The sequence below is a fragment of the Stomoxys calcitrans genome, chromosome 3, assembly GCF_963082655.1.
Source record: "Stomoxys calcitrans chromosome 3, idStoCalc2.1, whole genome shotgun sequence".
Classification (NCBI taxonomy): Eukaryota; Metazoa; Arthropoda; class Insecta; order Diptera; family Muscidae; genus Stomoxys; species Stomoxys calcitrans.
The window spans coordinates 27883152-27896018 of record NC_081554.1 but is presented as its reverse complement, the minus strand read 5'-3'; the positions used below and the strand labels follow the sequence as shown (position 1 = coordinate 27896018).

Below are 12867 nucleotides of genomic sequence, written 5' to 3'. Positions count from 1 at the left end.
TGCTTTTTAGGGGACAACGTGGTGAGCCCGGCGCGAAGGGTGTTAAAGGTGAAAAAGGTGCACCAAATCCTGGACAAGTATTCGACAACAAGGGCGAACGTGGCGATCCTGGCTATCCAGGCGAACAAGGTCTTCAAGGTCCAAAAGGTGAACGCGGCTCTGATGGCATTGATGGTGGTCGTGGTGAAATGGGTTTGTCTGGAAGGGTCATCGCTGGAGTTATTGGCGCCAAGGGCTACCCCGGTGTGACAGGCGAAGTTGGCCTTCATGGTGCAGCTGGAAATCCAGGTACGAATGGAGCTCCTGGTGTTGATGGCGTGACGGGTGCCAAGGGTATGCGTGGTGAGCCTGGTCCTTATATCTTGGCTGGTGAAATGGGTCCGGACGGTCCTCCAGGCGTTCCAGGCATGGGAGGCGATGAAGGTCCCAGAGGCAATCCCGGTCCAACCGGCAGACCCGGTGTTAAAGGTATCCGAGGCGGAAAGGGCGATGCTGGTCCCGATGGTCTTCAAGGTTTGGCTGGCAATAAGGGTATGCGAGGCGATATGCAAGCAGGATTTCCAGGTTTGGCTGGAGAACCCGGTCGAAATGGACGCATTGCTCCCCACGGCCGCAAGGGACAAAAAGGTGAAACTGGCGTACCCGGCGTTCGAGGTGTCTTTGGTGCCAAGGGCGACATCGGCCGAACTGGCAATCGAGGTGAGCACGGCGACCGCGGATATCCAGGTGCCCCAGGTTCGATTGGACCACAAGGATTTGTTGGCATACCCGGAGAGCAAGGTGATCGTGGCGAATTGGGAGAGGATGGACGACACGGTGATATGGGACCAAGAGGCTCAATCGGAGCTATGGGACCTAAAGGTAAAATATCAACGATTAGATGCATTTTAAGCTCATGTGAAACAGGCACATTTTTATTTCAGGTCAAATGGGTGATGTGGGTCCGTTTGGTCGTCGAGGCAATGATGGTATGCATGGACGCAAAGGAATTCAAGGTGACCAGGGCTTCCCTGGACGAATGGGTCCTAAAGGTCTGGCCTCTCGCAGCGGCATAAAGGGCGAAACTGGTGAAGCGGGCTACATGGGACCACGCGGTTATGATGGCATCCCTGGTGAAAAGGGTATGCAAGGTTTACCCGGCGACGAAGCTTATGGTGAAGATGGTTTGCCCGGCAGGAAAGGAGAAACTGGTGTACCCGGAATCAACGGCATGAATGGTTTACCCGGTCTGAAGGGTATCCGTGGCGACTATGGTCTGATGGGTCGAATGGGAGAATTTGGTGATCGTGGCAATCAAGGCATGCCTGGTTATCCTGGAATCAATGGAAAAGTAGGATTTGCAGGAGCTGTAGGACCAATGGGCCCCATGGGTCTAATGGGTGAACGAGGCGAAATGGGTGAAATGGGCTATGCCGGCTATGTTGGAGTTGTTGGCGACCGCGGTGACAATGGAGAACCTGGTGCTTTCGGACCTCCAGGTGAACGTGGTGACGATGGTTTCCCCGGCCGACCTGGTATGATATTAACCGGTTATGCTCAGAGAGGTGACAAGGGAGAACCTGGCATAAGAGGAGAACAAGGCCCAGTGGGTGAAATGGGCCCTGATGGGTCTGTTGGTTTCCCAGGACGTAAAGGCGAACGTGGTGACTTTGGTTTGGCTGGCCTTCCCGGCACAGACGGATATCCTGGCGTCAATGGGGAACGTGGTGACAAAGGTTATACTGGTCCTCCCGGCTTGACACCTCATTATGCTGAACCTGGCGATGAAGGTGATATGGGCTATGATGGATTACCTGGTCGCCCAGGCCGCATGGGCCAAAAGGGTGCCCCTGGAGATATGGGAGCATATGGCATAAATGGCATGAAAGGTGAAATGGGCATGAGCGTAATGGGACCCAAGGGTATGTCTGGCGACATTGGTTATCCTGGTCCAAATGGTCGCAATGGATTGCACGGTATGGCTGGACTGAAGGGTGAACGTGGAGATTTCGGTCCACCTGGTATGCGCGGTGAACCGGGTTATGCCATTCCCGGCTTAAGAGGTGATCATGGCGATGTTGGTCCCCAAGGTGCTCCTGGCTTCGATGGTCGTAAAGGTGAAATGGGCATGCATGGCAGGCCCGGCCGAACAGGTCCAGTTGGTCAACGTGGTCCTCGCGGTCCTACGGGTGATGTCGGTTATGATGGACGCAACGGTTTAGATGGCCTTAAAGGCATTGTTGGTGAGCCTGGCACAACATTCCCCTTCCACATGGCACGTAAAGGAGAACGCGGCGAACCTGGCTTTGATGGATTAAAGGGTCAAATGGGTGACATTGGTCCAGATGGTGAAATGGGCTTCCGCGGCGCAATCGGCCAGAGAGGTTACCAAGGCGAACGTGGCCTCATTGGTCTTACAGGCCAGGATGGACCTAAAGGTGAGATGGGCATGATGGGTCCTCCCGGTTTGACCGGTTACACTGGCATTATGGGTCCAAAAGGTCCCACAGGCGAACCAGCACCACCACCACCACGCCCCAAGAGTCGTGGCTACATTTTCGCACGTCACTCGCAATCGTTCGTAGCACCCCACTGTCCGCCCAACACCAATTTGATGTGGGAAGGTTATTCACTGGCCGGCAGCATTGGCAATGCCCGTGCAGTTGCCCAAGATTTGGGCCGTGCCGGTTCCTGTATGAGACGTTTCAGCACTATGCCCTACATGACGTGCGATGGTAGTGTCTGCAATTATGGCCAAACTAATGACGACAGCATGTGGCTGGCAACTGATGAACCTATGAATTTCGCCATGATTCCAATACAAGCTAATGTAATTCAGAAATACATTTCACGGTAAGTAGTTTGAGCGAGCAAACTTAGGCATACCATATATACATATATAACTTTTTTTACTCCCATAGTTGCGCCGTTTGCGAAACCTCCACAAGAGTCATTGCTCTGCACAGTCAAAGTATGGAGATTCCAAATTGTCCCAGTGGATGGGAGGAAATGTGGACCGGTTACAGTTATTACATGGTAAGTTCTAAATCTTCTTGGGGTTTTTAAGGAACATTTTAGTTGGGTGAAATGTCTGTTTGGAAAGAGATGAACTACGTATTTTAAAAGCACCACAGAAAGGGGACCACTTTTGTAAAGGATGATAGGTGGTGCAACTAACATGAAGACATCAAATCACATTCTTAAAATAAGAAATAAGGACGCATATGAATCCTGCTAGGCCTGGGTGAAACGTTGATCGCGAGATGATTGACTGAAGGATAGGTAGTAGCTAACAAGTGACCCTGTTTGTTGAGTCCCTGTTGAAGCTATGTTGCGTACCTCGTGCGAGTGTCTAGAATTTGTATGACCTCCTAGCTTACGTTCCGATTTGGGCGTGACACCCCTTTGGGAATAATGTGGGGTCTATGGTTTGCACCCAAATCAGGGGAAGAGCTAAACGCAGCATGTAGTTGCGCTTAAGAAGGAGTTTTATATAATGCTCCGCTCCTAAGCAATGAGGTGACACGTGCAAATACCTGGGATCGAATTGCTCATCATTGTATTAACCCATGGACTTTGGAACTCGCAGATTTGCAGGCATATATTCTCTGGCCGCTCTTATTTGTTCTCATGACATATATTCGAAAGGCGAGACTGAATCAAGTTACTGCTACTACGTTGATTAAGGCGGTTGGCCTTAAATCAATCTCGATGTTGTCTCTGGAAGCTGATCAGTCTTTCTTTTTCTGGTTGATGTTCATGTGGCTATGAAGTCATTCGGTCGCTCGAGCTCTACGATTATGTAAAGGTGGTACTCAATGCAAATTCGTCCAAAGCTTCCGCTGGTGGTGTGTCTCGCTGGTCAACTTTAATTTGTCATTTGCTGTGCTCTCGGTTAAGTTCACTTATTCAGGTGCTGCTGGGTTAGGTAGCTCATAACATTCATCTTCTAATCTCAGAGGCGGTTGATGTCGAAAAAATTCTCGTTGTGGTCTATGAATCCTTTGCGATCTGTCCTTGGTCGATCAAGTCCCGTGACTATGGGAACGACAAGTTTACCTCTGGTTGCTGAGGCACAGCTCACTGGGGGCATAACAAAGAAGTCCATGACTAAAATGAAGCGATGTCTATGTACCACCGGCTAGACCAATGTTGATTTTCACCAGTTTTTGTTTTACTCTATCACCAAGGTCTTCGAAAAAAATAGTGCTTACAAGCACCACTTTGTGTCGGCATCGACAGTGGCAGTCACCATGCTTGTCCGCGTTAAGCATGGTGTCCACTAATCCCGTCATGTCTTTGCGAAGGTCTGTGCCCTCCTGAGCTGAATGCCCACCTGAGCTGGGTTTGCTTGAACATTTACATTTTCAAATCACTGTCCCAGCTCGGGTGCCACTGCTAACGATGCTGCATATTGTAATGTAAGGCGAATTTCGCAGCGTCACGTGGAGAACTTGGAATCATCTATCTGTTCCGCCTATGTACCACATAAGCATAGAATCACTGAGTGTAACAACTGGTATTCTGTACATGATTTTTCGTTCATACAAGCTTTCCACGAACTCCTATGGGTCTTGTTCTCTTTCTCTCTTTCGCACTTGGTCAGCTATCATGCGCACTTGATTGCTACTCAACTACTAGCTCTTTAAAAATCTTTGTCTCTGCTCGGGCGCCACTGTTACCGACGCTGCATATGGCAATACAAGCGAACTTCCGCAGGTTCAGGCATCGAATTTGCAATCATCTATCTCTTCCACTTATTTACAACATGAGAATAACATCACTAGGTTTATCAGCCGGGATTTTGTGCGTGATTGCGCTTTCATTCTGGCTTTCCACGAACCCCCATATATCTTGTTCGATATTGAACTATCTACTTTCACACTTGGTCAGCCACCATGCGCACCTCAGCGATATCACTTGATACCTTAATATTACAATTAAGAACTTGCACACGGTTACCATCTGTTGGCTATGGCTGTTTTTAAAACTTGGCCCCTGCTCGGGCGCCACTGTAAACGAACTTCGGGAGAATAACATCACTAAGTTTAGCAACCAGGATTTTATCCATGATTGCGCTTTCATTCTGGTTTTCCACGAACTCCCATGTGTCTTGCTCAATGTTGAACGATACTTCCCACTTTCACACTTGGTCAGCCACAATGCGCACCTCATCCAGATACATCTCGATACCTCAATAATGTAGTGAAGTACTTCCACACGGTTACAAACGGTTGCTGAATTTTTGGCTCTTCTTTAATCTGTAGGTCCCTGCTCGGGCGCCAGTGTTACAAGAATGAACATTGCATGCCAAGCCGTAAGGCATATCACACTGACACTGCACGGCACGGTATAGCTATGAGCACCACACAGGCTGCAACATTGAGGTCCGATCTATTGTGGTGTTCATTGGTGTCACGAGAATCTTAGCTGCGAGCTAACGGGAGCATTCACAGGTTGCGGATAGTGGAATGCTGCATACGGAGTAGCTGCAATGGCAGTCGCGGACAATCAGTGGTACCGAGCGGAGAGTCTCGGTGAGAGGCCGGGCGGCACCGTCTCCTGCACAAATACTGAGTGCCTATAATGCGCGATATGAAAAGGCGGGTTATTGGCGCTTTCAATAATCAATGACCATAATGTTCCCGCAGCGATCGGTCGTATGAACCGGAACGAACTTGCTCGCCTGTAAGAGTTTGATGAGGAGCGCCACCTCTACATGTACATATCGCAATGTTAACACAACTTGCGCAGGTTCATATGTCGAACCTGGAATCGTTTATCCCTCCTTACTATTTAAAGCACCTCAACAAATCGTTTTCCATTCCATTTACTAGCTTGTTATATTGCCATCTTTTTATACCCTCCACCGTAGGATGGGGATGCAGGGTTTTATTATGACTTCCAGCAATTGTGTAAATAATTTGTAAATAACCTGATATAGCTAAACCGATCTGGGGTCTTGACCTACTAGTGGACGCAATTATTATCCGATTTGACTGAAATTTTGCAAGAGGTGTTTCGTTATGACTTTCAACAACTGTGCTGAGAATAATTCAAATCGGTCTATAACCTGATATAGCTGCCATATAAACCGATCTGGGGTCTTGACTTCTTGAGCCTCTACATGGAGCAATTCCCATCCGATTTGGCTGAAATATTGCATGAGATGTTTTGTTATGACTTTCAACAACTATGCTAAGAATAATTCAAATCGGTCCATAACCTGATATAGCTGCCATATAAACCGATCTGGGGCCTTGACTTCTTGAGCCTCTACAGGGAGCAATTCCCATCCGATTTGGCTGAAAAATTGCATGACATGTTTTGTTATGACTTCCAACAACTCTATTAAGAATGGCGCAAATCGGTGCATAACCTGATATAGCTGCCATATAAACCGATCTGGGGTCTTGACTTCTTGAGCCTCCAGAGGGCGCAATTGCCACCCGATTTGGCTAAAATTTTGTACAACGGCTTCTCTCATGACCTTCAATATACGTGTCTAATATGGTCTGAATCGATCAATAGCTTGATACAGCTCCCATATATACCTATCTCCCGATGTTGCTTCTTGAGCCCCGAATGAACTGAAATATTACACAATGTCTTCTACAATATTCAGCATTTAATTCATTGATGGTCCGAATCGGACTATAATTTGATAAAGCTCCAAAAGCATAACAGTCCTTATTCATTATTCTTTGTTTACCTAAAAAGAGATACCGCACATATTGGGTTGCCCAAAAAGTAATTGCGGATTTTTCATATAGTCGGCGTTGACAAATTTGTTCACAGCTTGTGACTCTGTAATTGCATTCTTTCTTCTGTCAGTTATCAGCTGTTACTTTTAGCTTGCTTTAGAAAAAAAGTGTAAAAAAAGTATATTTGAATAAAGTTCATTCTAAGTTTTATTAAAAATTCATTTACTTTCTTTTAAAAAATCCGCAATTACTTTTTGGGCAACCCAATAGAACTCGACAGTTCGGCCGGCCAAACTTAGCACGCTCTTAATTGTTTAAATTTGTCTCTCTTTTCCACAGACAACTACCGACAACACTGGTGGTTTGGGTCAAAATCTGGTTTCGCCCGGTTCCTGCTTGGAAGAATTCCGTGCCCAACCAATTATTGAATGTCATGGTCAAGGTAAATGCAACTTATACGATCCGGTCACTTCATTCTGGTTGGCTGTAATCGAAGAACATGAAATGTGGCAGATGCCGGTGGCACAAACCCTCAAGAAGGATCAGACCAGCAAGATTAGCAGGTAAGCTGTCATCATATCAATGGACTGGCACCCAAGGACTTATGCCAACAAATGTTTCTCTTGTCTTTCAGATGTTCTGTTTGTCGTCGTCGCAATGATTCTTTCATCTCACGCACGCCAACGTTTGATTCATCGGCCCATGAATTTAGACGTGGCTATGAGCCCGTGATAGCTGCTCCAGCGCCACCAAGACGAACACCATCAACCAACAGACGACCCTCTGGCTATGGGCGCGTCAATCGCAACCGCTATCCAAGAGCCGATACCACAGCTCCCTAGATTCTAAGCTAGGCTTCAAATCAAATTCTATTTTCTCTCAAAACCTTTGTTCGTACATTTCTGTAACTTTTAAGTAGCCTTAAATTAACCCCTCACCCCTAAAATACTAAAGAATCAAAACATAAACAGCCAAGGTAAAGAGTCCTCGAGAGTTTTTAAGCCCTCTATGCCGAATTTACAGTTTTTGCCTAAAACGAACAAAAAAAAAATTCCATTGGAAATCTGCCATTCTTCTTCTTCTCCAAAAGTGCCATTACATTACAATTTTCTTTGTATTGCCATAAATTTATAATTTAAATTCTATTATAAAAAAAAAAAACAAATGAAAGCTCCAAGCTTAATAAAGCCATACATTTAATAAAAAAAATAAAACTAAGCAAAACTAAACGAAATCAATTAAAGTTTAAAAATCAAACTGCAGTCAAAAGCAATCGAATTTGGGTTGAGTTTTTGCGAGACCCAGCAAAAAACCTCTGTGGGTTTAATTTAAATATTTACACTGCCTTCCACCCCCCTTCCCTTCCCACCAACAAAAGTTGTCCTCCGCCGAATTTCTTGTGTTGTATGTACATATATATATAAAAAGAAAATTAATACACTTAAATACCACATTTGAATTTTTGCGCAAAAGTAAATAATTGAAAAAAAAAACTCTTAGCTTAAGTAATAAAATATTTGACATATTTTATACTGTGTATTTTTTGCAATTCCAACAAGAAAAATAATAATAAAAAATATATGAAAAAAATTTTGCTCTTTTTTTTGATTTGTTAGGTTAGGTTGAAAAGAGGATGCAGATACTAAACCGACCCATGTCACTATGGACATACACCTAAACCACTCAATCCCATGACAGCCGTTTGTACACACCGGATTGGCCCGATGGAACCCACATTGGCAAGGACTGCAGCCTCAGTGTACGTGTTCGTCTATTTTTCGTCATGAGAGAGGCACATCCCAAAGTGCCTTCAGTGCCGGGATTGAAAAGAACCCCGGTCCCTGGTTCTGTTCGGTTTGCCAGAACCGCCTCCATTATCGATCGGTGTCGGTGAGGTGTAACCGGTGCATGGAGTGGGTACATTTCCGATCTTGCTCTGGCCTCACTTCACTACGGCAGTAAAGTCATACTGGTTATGTCGCAAGGTGCTGTGCGAACATAGCCAGCAGTGGCTCACAAGCATCGTCGTCGTCAGACTATGTGACCCCCCACCCGACCTCTCCTGAACGGCAATATACGCAACGGCAACCACCAAGCCCAAATATTGCCAGGCCAGTGCCGGGATGTGTATCGTTTTTGCAGTTAAACTGCAACGGACTTCGTGGCAAGATCGATGAGATTGTGGACTTCATGAGAGTCGGAAGAGCATATTGGTCGCAGCGATCCAGGAGACAAAGCTGACCAACACCTGCAGCTTGCACAGTTGTCACGGTTGCAATGTGCTACGTAAGGATCGCTCATGTAATGGAGGTGGGGGATTGGCCCTCGTGATACGCCATTCCGTGCAATATAGACCTATCTCGCCTGCGAACAGTGACCCCTACATGGAGTGCATGGGGATAGCAGTCAGATCCGGTACTGCCAAGATAGAGCTATACAATGTATACATACCCCGACATAAGTGGATTGCTATCTGGCCATAATCGTCTGGTCCTAGGGGACTTTAATGCGCATCACACGTCATGGCATTCTCCCCTTGGTAACGACCAGCGTGGCATAGCTTTGGCAGAGCATATTGAAAGCTCCACGTTTTGCACGGTGAATGAGGATGCCCCCCACTGGGATTATGAGGAGGCGCAGCAGCTCGCCGGACATCTCCATTGCATCCCCTGATCTCCTGAGTGACGTATCCTGGCAAGCCGTCATCTCTTTGGGGTCAGACCATCTCCCCATAAGTCTCACCATCGACCGGCCACCCGACTTCATAACCTCTGAACGCCGGACGTTTATCAATCATAAGATTGTCCGTTTGGACTGGCTTCGGAGAGTATAACAATCACCGCTTCAGTGAACTGCCACCCCCCTCTGATGTGCTAGTGGCCGAGAGGAAATTCCAAGACATCATTAACACAGCAGCCGCTCGCTTTATATCAGTCGTTCGAATACCCCAAGTGCGGCCCAATTTCCCGGCGCAAGCAGTGGTACACGCAGACGAGCATGATGGGATTCGTGTTATGGACCCCACTCACCCCAGAATCGGAGAGCTGAATCTGGAAATGAACAGGGTAGTCAACGAATTGTTGCTGGAACACAGGTAACTAAGGTACCTGTTCAGGCAAGCTGTGGTCTACTCTCGGTCCACTCTCGAACCCCGGTAGACGGGAAGACACGACCTCAGTCACTTTTGGCGAAATAACCGTGACTGATCCCAAGAGATGCACCAGGTTGTTCAACCTTAAATTTATTGTGCATCCCGAGAGTGACAGGTCTCCAAGCTGATGAACAGCCATCACAATTTGGAGTCAGGCCATCTCCCCATAATTCTCACAATCGACCGACCACCTGACTTCCTAACCTCTGAGCGCCGGACGTTTATCAATCATAAGAAGGCGGTTTGGACTGGCTTCGGAGAGTGTGCCAATCGCCGCTTCAGTGAACTGGCACCCCCCTCGGATGTGCTAGTGGCCGAGAGGAAATTCCGAGACATCATTAACGCAGCAACAGCTCGCTTTATACCAGCCGCTCGAATACCCCAAGTACGGCCCAATTTCCCGGCGCAAGCAGTGGTACACGCAGACGAGCATGATGGGATTCGTGTTATGGACCCCACTCACCCCAGAATCAGAGAGTTGAATCTGGAAATGAACAGGGTAGTCAACGAATTGTTGCTGGAACACTTGGAGCAATGTAACTAAGGTACCTGTTCAGGCAAGCTGTGGTCTACTCTCGGTCCACTCTCGAACCCCGGTAGACGGGAAGACACGACCTCAGTCACTTTTGGCGAAATAACCGTGACTGATCCCAAGAGATGCACCATTTTGTTCAACCTTAAATTTATTGTGCATCCCGAGAGTGACAGGTCTCCAAACCGATGAACAGCCATTACAATTTGGGGTCAGACCAGCTCTCCATAATTCTCACCATAACCTCTGAGTGCCGGACGTTTATCAATCATAAGAAGTCCGTTTGGACTGGCTTCAGAGAGTATACCAATCGCCGCTTCAGTGAACTGGCACCCCCCACGGATGTGCTAGTGGCCGAGAGGAAATTCCGAGACATCACTCGCACGCTTTATACCAGCCGGTCGAATACCCCAAGTGCGGCCAAATTTCCCGGCGCAAGCAGTGGTACTCACAGACGAGCGTGATGGGATTCGTGTTATGGACCCCACTCACCCCAGAATCAGCGAGCTGAATAACAGAGCGGAAATATACAGGGTAGTCAACGAACATAAGCGGAATTTGTGACTGGAACACCTGGAGCAATGTAACTTAGGCACCTGTTCAGGCAAGCTGTGGTCTACTGTTAAGTCACTCTCGAACCCCGGTAGACGCGATGACAGACCTCAGTCACTTTTGGCGAAATAACCGTGACTGATCCGAAGAGATGTGCCAGGTTGTTCAACCTTAAATTTATTGTGCATCCCGAGAGTGACAGGGCAAGAAGGGGAGCCATTCGCTGCATTCGTGGTCTGCGAACCGATGAACAGCCATCACAATTTACCGTGGACGAAGTTACAAATGTCATCCGTGGCGCAAAATCATTTAAGGCGTTGGGTCCCGACGGAATCTCTACATTGATGTGGTAGAATCTGGATTCACCTGAAGTTGAGTACCTTTCTACTGTCCTCAACCTGTCTTTGAAAACTCTTATAGTTCCCCATGTCTGGAAAATGGGCAGAGTGATACCACTACTGAAGCCTGGAAAGGACTCGAGTTTGGGGGAGTCGTACAGACCGATCTCCCTTCTCTCACCAGTGGCAAAGACGCTTGAGGCATTACTCCTCCCGAGCCTCGTAGGAGAATTTCCATTCGCCGAGCATCAACATGGATTTCGTAGACTGCACAGCACAACAACAGCTTTGCATGCCATCACCGCACACATTTGCCGTGGCTTCAATCTGCCCAGGCCATGTGATAGGACTGTCCTCGTGGCACTGGACCTATCGAAGGTATTCGACACGGTCAGACATGCCAAATTATTTGAGGACATCGCCAACGCGTCCCTCCAGCCAGGCTTGAAACGCTGGGTCGCGAATTATCTGTGTGATCGCCAGTCATTTGTGGAATTTAGGAATAAGAAGTCGAAGCACCGTAGAGTGAAACAGAGAGTTCCCCAAGGTGGCGTGATATCTCTGGCACTGTTTAACCTCTACCTATCCTCCATTTTACCCCCTCCAGACGGCATAGAGATTGTCTCATGTGCGGACGATTGTACGATCATGGCATCAGGCCCCCACCCATTGTTGACATCTGCGATAGTTTGAACGACTACCTCAACGAACTTGCCTCATATTTCGCTGCAAGAAATCTGAAGATATCCGCCACCAAATCTTCAGCCACACTGTTCACTATAAATACGCTTGAATACTAAACTGACTGTAATGGAGAAATAGATGGAGAAATGATTCCGACCATTAAGTATCCCACCCATACTTGGCGTCACATTTGACAGCTCTTACACATTCTCACCACATGCCACAGCAGTTTGCGATACACCCAAAAGTAGAAACAAGGTCCTCAAGTCACCTGCTGGCAGCACTTGGGGTGCAGACAAAGAACCCTTGTTGACCACGTACAAAGCAATTGTCCGGTCTGAGGTAAGTTATGCAGCGCAAGTGTGGTCTCGTCAACTTTGTGACACGCAGTGGAATAATGTTTAGAACTGTCAGATTGCCGTCCTCCGAACTGGTCATGTGGACCACCTCCATCAGGAGACAAAGATCCTACCAGTGCGAAGACATAACTACATGCTGTCTAAGCAATACCTTTTGGGCTGTTATCGTAGAGACCATCCAAATAATCATCTTGTGGATAGATATCCACCGCATAGAAGCCTTAAGGTAGATCTACATGATCTAGAGCGTGAGGCTCAGCGCTACAATAGAGAACCTCTAGATCAAGCGGCATATCAAGCAGGTCTAGACAACATTCATGCCGTCACGATAACTGATGCGTTCAAAATTTTATTTTCATGGAAAATTTGGTCAAAATTTTATTTTCATAGAAAATTTGGTGAAATCTTCATTTTTATAGAAAATTTTGTCAAAATTTTATTTTCATAGAAAATTTTGTCAAAATTTTATTTTCATAGAAAATTTTGTCAAAATTTTATTTTCATAGAAAATTTTATTTTCATAGAAAATTTTGCCAAATTTGATTTTCATAGAAAATTTTGCCAAATT

The 12867-nt window shown here is 46.8% G+C and overlaps 1 protein-coding gene across 2 annotated transcripts in view; it reads left to right on the top strand.

Moving 5' to 3' along the window:
• The window catches only part of LOC106087253 (collagen alpha-5(IV) chain), a 90524-nt gene extending 82367 nt beyond the window's left edge, over nucleotides 1-8157 (top strand). For both annotated transcript variants that reach the window (XM_013252235.2, XM_013252236.2), the window contains exons 6-10: nucleotides 11-861; nucleotides 924-2832; nucleotides 2901-3015; nucleotides 7023-7246; nucleotides 7318-8157. In XM_013252235.2, coding sequence (XP_013107689.1) covers nucleotides 11-861; nucleotides 924-2832; nucleotides 2901-3015; nucleotides 7023-7246; nucleotides 7318-7525 — 3307 coding nt within the window. In that variant the 3' untranslated portion in view covers nucleotides 7526-8157. The remainder of the gene's footprint in view (nucleotides 1-10; nucleotides 862-923; nucleotides 2833-2900; nucleotides 3016-7022; nucleotides 7247-7317) is intronic.
• The last annotated feature ends 4710 nt before the right edge of the window (nucleotides 8158-12867 follow it).